The following is a 17,944-nucleotide window of genomic DNA, read 5'->3' on the forward strand; positions in this document are numbered from 1 at the left end:
CAATTAATACATTTTACAAGTAAGTTAATTGTTTAATTGTTTTGTTTCTGAAGATGGGGATAGATGATTTATGTTGGTGCTTTACACCACTTTTAAAATAATGGGCTATATCTTGGTCAGCAAGTAACTAGAGAGAACCACAACCTCAGGAAAGAAAACTGGAAATCCAAGTCAATTAAGATAAGAAACAAATGCAATTGCTATGAGCAGGGTTCACACTCACAACCTCAGTGTTTTAACAAGCTAGTTTTACAGTAGATGAACTTCTTGGACCACTCAACAACCATGGCCCTTGGCAGAGAAAAGACATCTCATGAAGTGATAGATTAACAACATTCAAGCAAACTCCAAAGCACCAACCAACTTAACATCAGACTAAAACAACAACTGACATTAGATATTCACCAAAGACATGGAAAAATCAGTCATCAAGTCTCATGTACAATCAATAACTTCTACAATTAAATTATACTTTATTGTATGAAAATATAAATATGTAAAAAACAATCTAACAATAAATTAAAACTAAACTGACCATGCTGACAAGATCAAATTAAATATACTAAATATCATCACATTATTTAAAAAGAAAGTAAAACTAAAGATAACAAGATCAAATTAAATATAATAAATATCATCATATCAATTCAAAATGAATTGTTTAAAAAAATCAAGTATTTTGAAGCTAATAATGTCATACATGTAAAATATCACAACCATATCAGATCTAATATTAAATTTCACATAAAATATAATTAAAAAACACTGAGAATTGTGTGCTTAACTCATGACCTCACTTAAAATTCTTATTTGTTGTACATACTAATTATTAGTTGTAAAACACAGCTTATGAAAGCTGTTACACATTCTCTCAGTTAATGTCAATCCATAGTAAAATAAATACAGTACTGTAAATTCAGAAATTATTGCGATGTTTTTATTATTGCAAAAAATGTGACAAGGTAATAATCGCAATAATTAAAACTCGCATTTTTTATTTTTTTTTATATGAATCAAACAGGATTTTTCTGAATATTGCAAACATTAAAATCGCATTTTAGTCTAAAGTGACAAAATCGCAATAATAAATGCATGCAATATTTTCTGAATTTACAGTAAATAAAGTACCTAAGCTCTTGATTTTTATTCATAGGTAATAGAAAGCATACATATGAAAAGATAGAAGTTATCAAGGAACTAAGTCATTACATTAAAGCACATTATCACTGACAAACTTGCTTGAAAGTTTAACACAACAAAAAATATATAGCAATGATATGTTGCTGTGAATTATCAAAATTATCTAAGTCAATACCATTTAAAGCTCTTATTTGTGACTTTAATGACATTAATCGATGTAAGAAACCATAATTCTATCACATCTCTTTATACTTCTTTCTGAATTCCGTATGTCTAATGAGAGTTATATGATCTATTACATCTATGATCTCTCTTAAAGGAGGGTTGAGGGTAAAGAAAATTAAGCAAAAAATTTAAACATTTTTTTTTATTACAAATTTTATTTATTACTTTATTAGTTGTTACTTTATCATATGGTACATGTACAAAAATCAATCAAAAAAATAAATTTGTTTTGGCCCCAGATGACCTTTTAAATGTATATATCATTGAAAAGCTCCAAATTATCTCCCTTTGGTGCAAAAATCATTGAATATCTTTTTAACTCATCGGTGACCTATGTTTTTTATTATTTTTTTCAAATAAGCTGTACTTAAACTAAACTATAGAAAATTTAAGAGATTTCTGTTATTTAGTTCTTTTTTTATTTCGATATTAAAGTGTACCTCTATTTCTCCTATTAGTTCAACAGAAAAACAGTACCTTTACAAAAATGTATGCATCTTTCTAAGGCAGATTGTGAGCTTAAATGAACTGTGACCATATTTTTTAATTTTATTTTTCTATTAAGTATATATTAAAGTTCTTTTATTGAAAAATATAGCCAAATCCTATATTTTAAACAAATATTGATTTATACCCGTGAGCCCACTTAAACATATATTTGTTACTGATAAAATCACTAATTTGAAGCTTAATTTATCTAGAGATATGATATATTCTGAGCTAATTTTTGGATGCATCTTGTATTGAAGTGTGTTGTAATTATACAAGAATAAAAATTATACAACAACTCCTTTTCATCTCATGTCTTTCTAAATATCCCAGAGTAGGAAGTAAACATTGTTTCTTTCAATTATTCTTCACTTTAATCACGATGATTCCATTGTTGACTGTGGTATGTTTTGACAATAGTTCAATACAGCCATCTGTAGCATCTTAGCTCTTTGTGATTCTTCTTCTCGGACATGGGATACTTCTAATTCACGAGACTTAAGACGTCTTCTTAAACTGTCTAATTCTGCATCTTTCTCCTCACAGGCTTCTCTATATCTTAATATTTGTTCTGCAACAATGACAAAAACATGATTAAAAGCACTGTAGGTTAATGTGTGTTAAAATTTTTGGAATGACCATACACTATTCTTGTTTCTATAAGAAAATCTATAATCTATGGCACAATTTTAGACGATAAAATCAGACTTGTTGAGGATTTTTTATGTTCATTTTGTAAATAGGACTAATCTGGACCTCATATTTTGAATTTCCCATATCAGACTGAGGACTCTGCCATAAAATAAATTACATAAGTAGTACACATTTCTCTGTAGGGCTTTATAAGGTCTAGTTGCGATGGTGAAAAGTAAAATCATTAAATCACTGAACTCTAGAGAAAAATTCAAAACAGAAAGTCCCTAATCAAATGGCAAATTCAAAAGCTCAAACACATCAAACAAATGAATAGCAACTGTCATTTTTCTGACTTAGCACAGGCATTTTCTGATGTAGAAAATGGTGGATTGAACCTGGTTTTATAACTAGCTAAACCTCTCACTTGTATGACAGTCACATCAAATTCCATTATATCGACCATGATGTGTGTTCAGAACAAACAGACACAATAGGCAAAAATATTAAAAACATGGGTACAGCAGTTAAAATTGTGTTACAATCTTAAGCACAACAAAAACAAAAACATATTTAACAAAGCTCAAAAAGGCATATATATCAAATTTAACAATCTCATTCATTGCTTTCTTATTTTTGTATTTTATTTATGTATGTTAAATCCATATGGACAGGATTGAAAGATTTTAAGTACTTGAACTGGATGGTTAGATTAACATTAAAATGGATGTAGAATTGCGTGTTTGACGTACATCAGTAGATCAGAATGTAAACGTCATACAGATAAACATATAAAATAGTGCAGTCTATAGAGAAAACATGGAAATTGCAGACTCAATTTTGGGGCAACAAGTTTATGTCTCTTAATAACAACAGATCTTTTTTCATGTTGGTAAACCATACTATTCCTAATTTTCTACGACAAATTGACAAAGTTATAGATGTTTATAACTATTTTATCCCAGACTGTATCTAAATGTAAACTGCAAAAAATGCTATTAAATTACTTGTCAGTAAAATATGGTGAATGAAAATAAATAATTTCAAGGTTTTGCTTTGGATACTTTTTTTTTATCAAAGAAGTTTTATAATATTCCATGAAGATTTGACAAAGTTATTGCAGTCTAAAAATACTTTAACCGAAGACTGAACCTAAATGTTTTCAACTCAGAAAATAACAAAATGTAATTTTTCTATGTCTCTCTTTCAAGTCTGTTGTCACAGAGGAGACAAAATCCCATCTATGTATTCCTGCTTTTTACTGTATATAACTATTGTCATTGCTGTTTTTGTATTGTTAGATTGCTGTCTTATTGATGTATAGCTGCCTCTACATTGATCTATGAGGGGGAGGATAGGGGGGTACCCTTCTCCCTTCTCCCACCCCTCTTCTCCTTTCTCCTACCCCCGTTATCCTTTCTCCCATTAGAATAAAACATCTCCTTTTGAGATATTTTTTCTTGAAATATTAGAAAATTTTTTAAAAGGAGAGATATTTTATTTTTTCTCCTTTCTCCCAGCCTTCCTCTCCTTTCTCCTACCCCCTTTCTCCCTGTCTCCCTTACCCCTGTCCTCCCCTTCATCTATACTAATAATAATAAATTACCAGATGTTTTCCTATCAGAATCTGAAAGTTGGTCCCTTAAATCTGTCTGCACTTTTCTCTCTGCTTCAAGTTTGTTTAATGCTTGATTCAGATCTAGTTTGACCTTTCCAACTTCAGCAAAAGTTACTGCATTCTTTTCAGCTAGTTCCTAAAAACCAAATGATAAAATCAATGTAATAATCAAACATTTAAACTACCAAATTTTGTTTGGATCTTTTCATGCAAAACAATAGACAACTATTTTAATAAATCAAATGTTTACGAAGCCCCTTCATCCTCAATATTAAACTTTAACTAGCCAGTAAAATTACTTTATAAATTTGGGGCTTTGCACTGCTAATATATATATTTTAAATTTTAGATGTCAAAAATCTATCTTTTGTTATAACTTAAATACTGAAATACACAAAAAATAGATATATTCGGAGATAAAGTAAAATAAAATGTTCATTTATTTACATTTTATATAAACAAAGTTCTAATTTAACAATAGATGTATTTTTGACAAATTCCACAAAATTTGTCAAACAAGCTAAACTCTAGATGTTCTTTTATTTTTCGACTACCATTCATCAGTCTCATTTCCCAATAGGTTTTATACCTGTTTCATAGCTTTGTACAATGCATCTCAATTGATAGTTTGCATAGGGGATATTTCACAGTAAAATGTCTATTGTGAAGGAAATTACATACCGGTACACCAAAATTTCCCTATATAAGGTTTCTTACTGTGATATGCCATTACAACCCTGGTTGTTTCTTATGGTTTATTTTTGAAAGATGTTCTGCTCAATCTTATCCTATATAAGTAATATTAACCTGTTGCATCTCCTCCACTCTTTTCTTCATTGTCTCTGTCTCCAGAGTAAGAGTACTATTCCTGGACGTAAGGTCACTAACGGTGGAACTCTGTTGGTTACATCGGGACTGAACTTCATCTTTCAATAACTGGGTCACTCGTAACTTCTCTTCTAACTGACTGTATCTGTTTTCCTGAGTAAATTATTTACAATTAAATATTATATGATTCTATAATTCAATAAGTTCTTATTCTACAAAAGATATTATTTGGGGGAAAAATAAGTTGTTCAAGTTGGAATACAGAGAGATAAGTAAATAATACCAATTAATGAAGAAAAATAGAAGAAGTATTTGATTACTAGAATACCAGGATGTAAGTGTAGAATCTATCAAAGAATTCGAGTTAACTTATCAACCACCACCATTTTTTTCCATCCATTCGATTTGTCCGAGCTTTTCATTTTTTCTATTTGATAATAGACTGTCTGCTTCAAAATTTACTTGAAGTTCTGTAATTTTGTTATTTTACTTTTCATTCACTTTAATTATTCCATTAACTGTTTATTACCTCCTCAGACTGGAACTTTTGTTTGATAATAGTAAGCTGTTCTTCATGCTGTAGTTTATTGGACATATTATGATTTTTCTGTCTACTTATTTCTTCTTCTAACTCTAGTCGTGTCATTTCTAACTGTTGGATTCTCTCCCTTAGATTTGCTTCAACTTCATCTGCATCTTGTCTCACTCTTGATACCTGGAAGAGAATTAATTATTATGTACAATCTTTCATAAATATTAATCTATTGTATAACTTGTAATTTTACTAATAGTATTATTTAGCAAATACAGCCCAAAGTGAAACCAATAATTCAAATTCACATCAGATACCAATTTACATATATTAATTCATTTAAATAAAGGAAAATATTAAAATAAGATTAGTTTGTCTAATGGAATCAATGAATTTAAAAATCCAGAAACCACAAACAAATGAATTCTGCATAGACAAAAAAAAACCACTCTAATAAAAGAAATTCACAGTTTCTTGAATTTGTAAGAGAGGATAATATAGTAAAATTTTGCCATTTCTTTTTTTGTGCATATCACTAAAAGATAAATACCTCCCCTCTTTCCTTTTTTTTTATATTCTTGTTGGCCTCACAGGTTTTTAACCCACATTTCTTTTTAACATAGAATTCTTTGGACGTGATGCAACATTTCTTAAATATGAGATAACCTATAATGAATTTGTAATGACTGACTCTACTCTCAAACCGTTTGAATTGTATTTACTTTGACCAGATAAAAATCAATATGTCACCAAGAAGTTATAGGTAAAGAACTCACTCTTATAATCTGCATCTTATTAGATATGTTTTCAACTATACTTATTGCATAGGTATCTTTTAATCTTAAATCTACTTAGGCCAATTAAAAAAAAATCCTACCTACTTATCCTATATTTATGCAAAGATGTAATAGGAATTTTTTTTGGCCTTATTGCTATTAAACATAAATAATTGTATCAAATTACATAACCAGTAAGTATAGGAGTTTCAAAAACAAAGTTTTCAAAATTATACCTCTTTTTGTCTTATCTGTTCTGCATCTCTAAGATCTTCCTTGTGTCTGTTTCTTTCTGATTGTATTCTTTCTGTAAAACATGTTCATCTATATATACATGTATATACATTTTATTTAACCCTTCCATGCATTAAATTTTAATTGATTATTTCCAATTATTATTCAGGCTATCTTTCTAAAAAAAAAAACCAATAATTTTTTGTAGAAATGCATATTTAAAAGGTTTGAGCTAATCATCATTTGTTTACATTTGAAAGGGGAATGAAAGCTAACATCAATTCACTTCTATTTAAGAAGTCATTATTAAATTCAATAATAATGAAACAAATCTGCACCATTTCAATTAGCAATTTAGTGTTTTACATACCTTCAAAATGAGCACCTTTAATTTTGATTTCTGCTTGTAAATGTGTGACCTGTTCCTTCAGTTCAAATATCTGATCTTGTTGCATACGACATTTTCTTTCTGTATCATCAAACTAAAAAGATATTATACATGTAACAGCATTACATGTAACACATGACAAAGGCAAAATCCCTTTGATCGTGCTGTGGTATAATCTGAATAATGCAAGGTCAGGTGTGCATTAACTACTTAATTTCTATTGCACAGCTCACATGTACAATAGCAATAAATACATACAATTAAAAATTACTGTAAAAGTTTTTTTTTTACTGGAGTTATTAACCCCAATAGGATAAATGAGGCATTGACATCTTAAAATAACAACCCTCATGTTCTTTACAAGGGTCTGTTGTAAAGTTTTAGGAGCTTTGCTGACAGTACCTGTAGTTATTATTAAAGCCTATGTTACAGTTCTTTTAATAGTTAATATTCTCCTCTGAAACTTATAGTTTTTTAGTAGTTTACACTTTACCTTGGATTGTAATTGTATATTTTTATCACTAGACTCTGACAGTTCTTTGTGTAGCTGTGCTTCCATTGTTGCTCTTGTCTGAAGTAAAAAAAAAACCAGCATAGTATTTTTAACAAGATTTGTAAATTTTTTGGCCATGCTCATGAAACTGGTCTCTTTTTTACTTAGACTTTCTTATAAATATTTTGTAATAATGTTACTTCTGTCCTAAGATGACAGATAACTTCCTGGAAAACTATCAATTTATAGAATTTTAATATATCAATTGTTGCTGCATTAATGTCTAGTGAGTAGTGACATATATATTTCACGTTTATTTAGAACACAAATTATTCAAAGTGATAAACATAATTTCAATCTAAACACATTTTTAAAAGTTCATCAGAAGGAATTTCAGATTGACTCCATTATAGTGTGTTATGCTTGAATGGAAGATTTACAGTATAAATTAAATATATTTAGTAAAAGTCTTCATGTATACCTCTCGTTCTTTTCTCAGATCCTCATTATGAGAGCTGTGCCTCCCTGACAGTTCTTGTTTAAGTCTTTCTACTACAATTTCTACATCATGTGTTTTCTGTTCTTGTAAAGCTAGCTCAGATTCTGTCATTGATAATCTATAATTATAATTATAAAATAAGATTTATACCAGGTAGCACTAGGCTTCAATTGATGTTTTCAGAATCAAATGCATTCTGAGAAATCTTTTCAAAGACATACAACAAAGTTCTGTGATTTGTCAAACACATCCAAAATAATAATAATTTAACCTTTGGGATGACATTATTTAAATTTCATGAACAATTAAATTAACCATAGTCCTTTAGAAAGAACTTCAGACCCTTTGTTTTCTATTACTGTAAATTCAAAAATTATTGCGAGGTAATCATAAATGCAAGTAATGTGACTTGGTGAGTATCATAATAATAAGAACTTCTATTTGTATATAAATTGAGCAATTTAAAAAATTATTTGCCATAACTGTCGTAAATTCCTTTACAATGAGTCTTGATTCTGGACAATTGATAGTCTCCATATGGTTTTAATGCTAATTTATCATTCAACTGTTAAATTTGGGTAAACTTGTGTTGGAGAATTGCTGTGGTTTATTTATATTTTGTAATTTGGCTGTTGCACCATTATCCATTTCCAATTATTAATATGTCATCATATGTACATTGTCAAAGTTTATGCATGCAGTGTATAATGTTACAATTTACACATTACTACATAATTTTTTTTTTTTAATACTGTAAATTCAAAAATTATTGGGATGTTTTTATTATTGCGAAAAATGCAACATGGATATAATCGCAATAATCGAAACTCACATTTTAAATTTTTTTATATGAATTAAACAGGATTTTTCCAATATCACAAAAGTAAAATCGCATTTTAGTCAAAAATGACAAAATCGCAATAATAAATGCAAGCAATAATTTCTGAATTTACAGTATACAAATTTTTAAAGTCCTTCATTTGTCCTGGGAACATATTTAACACAAAATACCCACATTAAAAGCAAGCTGGCAATCAGGAAACAATCAAGAAAGTAGGAAACTGAATGATGAAATATTTTATATATTTTAATTTTTATTTCAACTTACTTTGCAGCTAATGCATTGAATGATGATTTCCTCTCCTCTAGAGCCTCTTGTAAATGTGCTACTTGCTGAGTAGTTGTTCTGAAGAAAAAAAATTGTAACTGAATTAAATAAAAAGGAAATCAAGGTCCTCTAATAATTGTTTTACATTTTAATAACTGCAAGAATAAGTGTGAGAACAAGATGTGACTTTTTAGATTTAATTAAAACATATCATTTTGACCAATTCTTTCTAGTTTAATGTGTTCTTTTGAATAGGTTAAATGTTCTTTTTGGCATATATTTACAACATTTTATAATTACATTAGATGTATGTTTCATTATGATACTTTATTCTGATTGGCTAACTGCGCATCACATATTATTCCGTAAGCAATTGCATTGCTCAATAAAACTTTTCATTCATGATAACACGTGGTCCCACAATAAAGTGCATAGGTGAATTAAATAAAACAATATTAAAATTCGTGTTTTCATGATCATTGCTAAAAAAATGTAATTATAAGTATTGTATGCTTCTTTTTGTAACTTCATAGGGTTGTAAAAGTGTTGACCGTGCGCACATTTTTAGTATAACGCGCTTCCGCGCTTCATACAAAATTTGGCCAACTCTTTTACACCCCAATGAAGTTACAAAAAGAAGCATTCAATTCTTAAATAAAAAAACTTTACATGTTTCTGTTTTATGGTTGCTGATTCGTTTGAGATTACTTTATATTTATATATTTCATATTTTAAGTTTTAAGAGGGTTTACGGGTATAAATCAAACAATAGTTCAGCTTATTTGAAAAAGATAATAAAAAATATAGGTCACTGATGAGTTAAAAGATATTTCAACTTTAAAGCCAAAAATGGAATTTTTGCACCAAAGGGAGATAATTTGGAGTTTTTTCAATGATATATACATTTTAAAAGTCATCTGGGGCCAAAATGAATTGGTTTTTTGGTTGATTTTTGTACCTAATGAGAAATAACAACTACTAAAGTAAAACATAAAATTTCTAATGAAAAAAAATGTTAAAATTTTGCTGAAAATTTGTACCCCTGATTCCTCCATAAAATGAAAAATAAATATTTCTGTTTGCGAGAAAATTATTTCCATGTTAAACACATTATATAAATTTACCTTTTTGTTTTCCTGAGGACATCTTCTTGTTTTTCAATAGTATCCATGAGATCATTCATCTGAAAAAAAAGAGTAAGAAATAAATTATTTATCAAATGTAAAGTTACAAACTTTATATTTGATAATTTTCTCCAGGATCTTTACCAAAATGGGCTAAATGTATTTATAAACATTTCTCAAATAAAATTTTCAAATATTTTTTTCTTTCTTCAAAAATCTTACTAACATAATGTATCCATTTTTAAAATATTTAAGATAAAGGAACAATAAATGAGCTACATTATAGATTTTGGTAAATTTTGCAAATAACTTTGGCTTATTGAATTACACCTGAATATCGAAAAAATAATGGCTTATATCTTTTATTTTCTGAAATATTACTGATTGAATTCTTTAAAGAATGGTTAACATTTGTAAAGAATGCACAAAAAATTGATAAAAAACAAAGTTTTAAATTGAAGTCCAGCTTTTGATTGAATTTTAATATTTTCTGTAATAATTTGCATGTACATATCTTTGTTATACATCTTAACTGTATAACTTTTTGTAAAGGTTATAGGATTGGATATGAAAAATAGTTGAAAAATAAATAACAGTGATTTTTTTTTACATACAATCTTCAGGTGAGATTTTCAGAAATCAGGTCACATGACAATTAAATAACAGATCTAAGACCAAGTCTCCTTATAAATTACCTGTAAAGATTTATCACTTTCTATTTGTTTGACATGCTTTGTGAGCATCATCATTTTTGTCTTGTGATCTTGACTTAATACAGCTCTGTCTTCATTTTGTCCAACTGCTGTCTCTGTAAAAACAAACATCAATGTATTGCATTAGAAATATTCAAGCACATTTTTGTCCAACACCAGTATTATTCATGTTCACAGCTTTGTATTATAACATGAAACACAAACTTTTGACTCTTCCTTTTAAATTTGTTGTTATAAAATAAATCTAATAAAAAAAAATTTTTTTATAAATTTTTTACACTTTCAGATATATCGCAAAATAGTCTGTACAAGAAACAACAAATGTATAGGATGCATATAAACTTATCTAAAACACTAATGAAACATTTGACTTTAAATTGCCTTTTCTCAAAAACATGTTCTAAAAATTATCTTTAAAATTTATATGCTATTGCCACTAAAATTTTCCTTTTATTGTTATGAAAAGGTCATCAAATTTGTTTTTGCTGTATAAATCATTTAAATGTCTACGTAATCCTTAAAAAAATAAATAAAAATAGGATTTATATCCACAAAGTCACGATTATTTTTGCTTTTTAAAATTACATGTTTATATTGTGGCAGAAAAGATAGACACAATTTGATGCCAGCAAGTTTTGACAACCAAATTTATCAAATCTTTGAGGGTTGCATTCAATTATACAGCAACGTGATATTCACTGTTTTTAAATTACCAATGGACTTTAGTATATCACTAGGAATATTGTTTCCTGCCAGCTCTAGTCGGGAAACAGTTTTATTAGTCTGTAACATCTCTAGAATAGCTCTTCCTCCTAATAGACCTACATTGTTCCATCTCAGATCTACAAAAATAAAAAGAAATTTAATCTCTACTTCAATAGTATAAAGTTGCATAAATCAAAACCAAACCTAATTGAGATATTAGTTGTTAAAAATTTTAAGTAACAAAAGAATTAAAACATACCTTTTTTTTTCAATGAAATAAAAAACGACTTTTATTTTTAATTGAAATTTTGTAGAAAATGCAGAATTTAAAGTTGAATCAACATACTTTAATAAATCATACAGCTTTAATTTAAAATAATTTATACCAGTTTTCAAATGCTGAGCACCATTGCTTATTTTTGAAATATGTCAAGGTTAATTCTAAGTTGACATAAAGCTAAATTAAGTTAAGTTTGGTACACAGTGGAATTAATTTTCAAAGGTCAATTAGAAACATATTTAGAATCATATCAGCCAAAGTGCTCTAAGTTTTTGCTTTCTGATTGAAGTATTAGAAAAAAATCCATAATAATGCAAGGAATAAACTCCATAAAATTTTCAATTATTAACTCTAAAGGTTAAAGATAATGTGAAGCCAAAATGGTAATATTTCTATTAAAAAAATCATTTTGGAAATATATACTATTTTCAATTTACTAAAATCTTGGTTCATAGACATACCACTAATAACATAAATGTACTTGTTTTCAGTATTCTATGTTCTAATACTAACAAAGTGAGTCTAGTATGCTCAGCAACCAAATTAATGCACCATATTTATTATTTTTTCAAAAGTTTTTTTTTTTTTTTTTAAAGTGATTGAAATGAGTCAAAATTTAGGACACAATATTTCTGGTGTCATAAACAAAACGACTATTTTCTAAGTTTAATTTTTGACTTAAAAAAAATGTCACAGTTTTCACCCAAAGACAAACAATGCAATTATGCCAAATTTGTGAAAACTGAAGAGTGTATATCTTTTTACATGAAAAAAACCCAAGAAAGATTTAAATGACCATTTTTAAAATGGGACTTATCTTTTGTTGATTTTTCAACTTTTTTTTGGAAGAAATGCTCTTTAAATTTTTGCTCATAAAATGAAATTCTACAAACAATGGATTATTTAAAGATCAGCTTAAAATATTCTAAGAGCTTTGCTTAATTTTTAGTGAAAATATGAAATTGTAAAACTACTACTTATTGGAAGAAATGGTGTAATATTTATGTTGCTGAGAATATAATTCCATTGGATTTTACATTTTAGGCAGAAAGATGACACTCACAAATATTATCATCTCACCATAATATTTATCTTGTTTTACACTAAAGGTCTTTTCTAATAGTTGTCTTATTGGTAAACGTGCATACGGTGACCTATAGTTGTAAATGTCTGTGTCATTTTGGTCTTTTGTGGATAGTTGTCTCATTGGCAATCATACCACATCTTCTTTTTTATACATACTTTTGTATATTATATCTAAAGATCTGAAACTATTCTTTACTTTTGGCATCAGTCCATGCACGAGTAAAACTTAATATAATATAAAATGTGAAAGTCAAGATTTTATTCAAAAATATAGTCCAATTTGCTAAACAGTCTTTACCTATAGCTCTTAAAGTTTTGTTTCTTTTTAAGTTGGCTGATAATTCAATGGCACAGTCATGATTAATCTGGTTGTTTCTAAGGTCTAGAGCCAGTAAGCATTCGTTTGATCCAAGTCCTTCACAGAAAAGTGAAAAAGAGTTGTCTAACATGCCAAGGGCATTCCATTCCAAACACAATCTGTAAAAAAAGGACATTGTTTTATACAAAATACATGTACATTTTACAATGAAATTGTTTTTATCAGACTTTCTTTATTTCAGGAATAAAATAAGACTTTATTGTGAAACATCTTAAAAACTTCTCCATATATAATGCTTTCATCTTTTGAATCTGTTCCTATTATAAGCATAACATATATTTTTTGTGCAGACCAAAGAAAGTAGGTTCTTAAAATTGAACACTTTAATGTAAAAATAAGAAGACGTGGTAAGATTGCAAATGAGACAACTCTAGTCTAAATTCAACAAATAAAGATAGTTGGTAAGATAAATTGGTTACATAGTGTGCTAGTGACCTAATATGATATATACAGGGTCAGTAAATTTCATAGTGGGATCGAGCTTTGCTATATATCATATTAGGTGACTAACACACTATGTAACTAATAATATAACTTACCTGTATAAATATTTGTGTGATGCAAGATGTACAATGTATGAGAAATGTTTTTTTAAGAGACTGAAGGTGTCATAGCATTTTTAAATTTTTGATTATTATGTTGATGATACATCTCATTATACTTTAAAACATTGTCTTGTCATTCTTGTGATATTTTTGTGTAATATGTGATATATCTATTGTAAATAAATGTTGAATAAAAGAAAAAAAAAGTTAATATTAGATCCCTGGAACTCTACTTTGTGAAAGATGTTGTCAACTCAACTGCATATAATTAAACAATCCTGAACACTATTATTAAACTAAATAAATATATAATTTGATGCAAAAACAGTTCTCCATTATAACTATGTAAATCAATTTACTTACTTTAATATTGCTTGATTATGATGTAACATTTTGCCCAAGGCTTCTGCACCAGCTCCTCTAATGTTGTTTCCCTTTAAAGATAAAACAGTTATCTAATTATTTAAGAATTAAGAAAAATAAACTCAGTGAAGTTTTAAATTTCAGAACATAAGTTGATGAAAAATTTAAAAAGGTTTTAAGTAAACAATGGTCCATGTTGTTTGAACCAGTACACTTGATCTCAGGTGTGAGATTATAATGACTTCAAACATTTGAAATGCTTAAGTTGTCATTGATATCTTTATATAACATTCATTTCAAGAAGATTTTCCTGGAGCAAAAACTTGAAAAGAGCTACACTCTATAGTAAACGTACATTTTACGTATCAATCTCTGGTCTGTATTACTATTGCCAAATTAACATACAGTATTCGAAAAAAAAATTGCTTTTTAAAAACAACAGTGAAGTGGTTGGCAGCTTTTTTATGTACAAATAACGAGTTTCAGGTAGATATTAGTATGCTGATGCTGCACACTTTAAATGATGCACTGTCAATTTACCAGTTAAAATCAGAATTTATATCATTAGTCAAGTTTAAAATCTTCATTATGTCAATCATTGTTCATATGATTCCAACTGATTACCATGAGGGCCTTTTATTGCTTAGTCTTAACATGCTTAATGGATAAAAATCAGGATAAGACAAAAAATGTCCAGCTAGCTCAAATATTTTTGGAAGCTCTGTTTTGAATAAACAATACTTACCTTCATATCCAGACTTTTGCAGTAAGAATTGTGTGCAAACCCATTTGCAAGTCCTTTCACAGCTTAAAAAATAATGATATATTAGATAATAGCAACCAAATGTTTCATAAAAGTCTTTTGTATGCATGTAATATTTACCACTACAGATATTAAACAATCACCACTCAATGTATATATATATATCTAATCCAAACATTGTTTCAAGTGTTAGCGTGACTGCAAGGCTTCATCAGAAAATCTCTGTCACAGATGACCCTGTATATGTTTCTGTCCTAGACATAATCTCCTTTCCCCTTTAAGACTATTACTGAATGGGACTTATTAGAGTATTGTACTTTTCATCAGCCAAAACTGCACCCAAGTTCACCTTAGGCTATTATTGCAGTAAACAATAATTATGTTTTTTTCTAGGAAGTATTATCTTTCATTATTTGTGTTGTTTTTATTGTTGATTGTTTTGATCTTTTTTTGGGTTTATAAAATGGATTTGATTTTAAACATATCACATTGTATCATTAGGTTTGTAAAAAAAAAAAAACACAAATTGGTTTGAGAATTTTCTAAAATCTCAAAGACAAAAGATCTACCTATTCACCAATGTCATGAATGTAGATGCCAGATCACTTGTTCAAATTTTTTATCTACATGTATATAGGATTATATCATGAATAACATGACAATCATAACTTTTTGAAGGATTTTATTATGAGTTACATGACAATCATACATTTGTAACTTCCTGAAGGAATTTACTATGAGTAACATGACAATCTTAACTTCTTAAAGGATTTTATTATGAGTAGCCTGCCAGGTAGCACTATAAGAGCAGAAACTGGCCACCCTTCTGAAGTACCTTCATGCTCTTCATTTGTATTCTTTTATTTTTGTGGGTACCAATTCCATGGATTGGGAAAAGTTGAGTTTTTGTATGTATTTGATTTTGTTTTTTGAACATAGTCTGCAAAAAAACTCTGCATGTAATTAGCCTTTAGAAATTTGAACTTCTTTGTCTATTTTTAAAAATTTGTGCATCATACATGTACATTTTCCCACAAGATCCAATAAACTTGGTATCTCATGAATAATAATGAATCCACAGTGTATATTTTCATGTTTTAACATCTTATTTTATAAGTAACATATATATATATTATTATATTTATACCATCTTCACTGAGCATACAGTCGGCAAACTTATATTCTAGAAATGTCCTATCTGTTGCAATGACTTTCCCCAAAATGTGACATGGTTTTGGAGACAAACTGTTGGTAGACAAATCTAAGACAGCTTTTCCTCTTTTTGATGTGTTCTCAAAGCTGAAATTAAGAGAATTATTTCATGCCTTATCCCATAAATGCATTTGGTGCTACATGTATTTACCTTACTTTTCAAAATATGCACACCTACATGTATTGATGATCGAGAAAACAGGCAAATTAAATGTCTTACTTCTAAAATACAAGATATAAATGACTTATGAATCTACTAATAAGAATTACTATTTTACAATAGTGGTACATGTATTGCTATTGACTAGTTTAATATCAGTCAAATTATCAGATAATGATGAAATATCAGACTAAAGTCATAAAATATTATACATTTGTAATACTACACTAAAACCCTAATTGTTAAAACATTCTTAACAATAAAAAAACACCAAATGACTTGGTATTATTTTCATTACATAAATCATGAACCAACAATTATGACAATGAAAGCCCCCTTTGGAGTCTAGTGATATGAAAAAATGAATTGAATTTAGAGAAATGTTGCATAAAAATTGTATGTAAAAATACATTTGTAAAATACCTTTTTAACTGGTGAATTATAAAATCTGGTGGATCTGTGTGATTGTCTCTACATAGTCTAACAAAAGTGTGTCTGAACTCGTCCATTATTCTATAATAGAAACAAATCAATAATATACATGATATATATATATACTTCTTTTTTTATTGTTTTGTATTAATTATACAGTTAATTTTTGTCAGTCTTTTTATTTTTCATAACCACTGTGTTGTCATTTAGTTAGTGACGTATAAGTTTGAATATTTTTGAGATATTTTCAAACTCTCTTTTTTTCGTTGCCTTTCAGGATTTCATTGCCAATGAGCATGATGAGATAAAACTATACAAGCCAAATGTGAACTGACACAGAAATTAGAAACTATAGGTCACCATACAGCCTTCAACAATGAACAAAGCCAATACTGCATAGTCAGCTATAAAAGGCATCGAAATGACAAATGTAAAACAATTAAAACGAAAATCTAACAGCCTGATTTATATACAAAAAAAAAATGAACGAAAAAAACATCTATCATGTCTATGTAACACATCAACAAAGCCAATCACAAAATAACAGGCTCCTGAATTGGGACAGGCACATACATAATGTACATGTATACAGAATGTGGCGTGGTTTAACATGTTAGTCGGATTCCCTCCCCCTAACCTGGGACAGTAGTGTAACAGTACAAAGTACATAAGAACAAACCTATAACAATCAGTTGAAGTCAGGCTTAAATCAACAGATGGTTACAAATAGATATACATATCAAAAACACAAGTGTTTTGTGGAAATTTTAAGTGTGCATCCAAAAGCGGCTAAATAATTAACTTATTGATGGTAGCCGTGTATTGGTAGAAGTAGAAGTGGACGTGGCTGGGTAAGGCCATGAAAAGCAACATTTTAAACATTTTTTTTTATTGTACATGTAATGTAGCTTAACATGGGAGATGTTATACCTGAAATTTGAGCAAATTGTTTTTAAGAAACATTATAAATCATCTTTAAAAATTGTTGGTTATGTGTTCTAACATGCCCTCAGAAGTAAAACATGATTTCTTTCAAAATATTCATGAGATTGCGCAGGAGAGTATTTCAATTGAATTTCAATATATTCATACTATTGAAAAGAGATGGAAATTTTAACCAAACATATTGCATAGCTCAAATTTGACAATCTCTCTAGTTTGGAGAACTTACAAAGTTTGTTTACACCCGGGAATGTCGCTTATTTACTTAACAAACAAT

At 28.4% G+C, this 17,944-nt stretch overlaps 1 protein-coding gene across 1 annotated transcript; it reads right to left on the reverse strand.

Annotated features, from left to right (window-relative positions):
* Positions 1-453: 453 nt before the first annotated feature.
* LOC139489747 (leucine-rich repeat-containing protein 45-like) lies at positions 454-17,941 on the reverse strand. Its single transcript, XM_071276515.1, has 18 exons — positions 17,897-17,941; positions 16,717-16,806; positions 16,069-16,220; positions 14,904-14,965; positions 14,159-14,229; positions 13,170-13,348; positions 11,514-11,642; positions 10,783-10,895; positions 10,088-10,146; positions 8,964-9,041; positions 7,838-7,973; positions 7,357-7,434; positions 6,846-6,957; positions 6,478-6,548; positions 5,463-5,648; positions 4,913-5,086; positions 4,094-4,241; positions 454-2,425 (listed from the first exon to the last, which is right to left on the reverse strand). Exons 2-18 carry the CDS (start codon positions 16,800-16,802, stop codon positions 2,232-2,234), a joined length of 2,028 nt encoding a protein of 675 aa, XP_071132616.1. The 5' UTR covers positions 16,803-16,806; positions 17,897-17,941; the 3' UTR covers positions 454-2,231.
* Between the last annotated feature and the right edge of the window lie 3 nt (positions 17,942-17,944).

The sequence above is a fragment of the Mytilus edulis genome, chromosome 9, assembly GCF_963676685.1.
Source record: "Mytilus edulis chromosome 9, xbMytEdul2.2, whole genome shotgun sequence".
Lineage (NCBI taxonomy): Eukaryota > Metazoa > Mollusca > Bivalvia > Mytilida > Mytilidae > Mytilus > Mytilus edulis.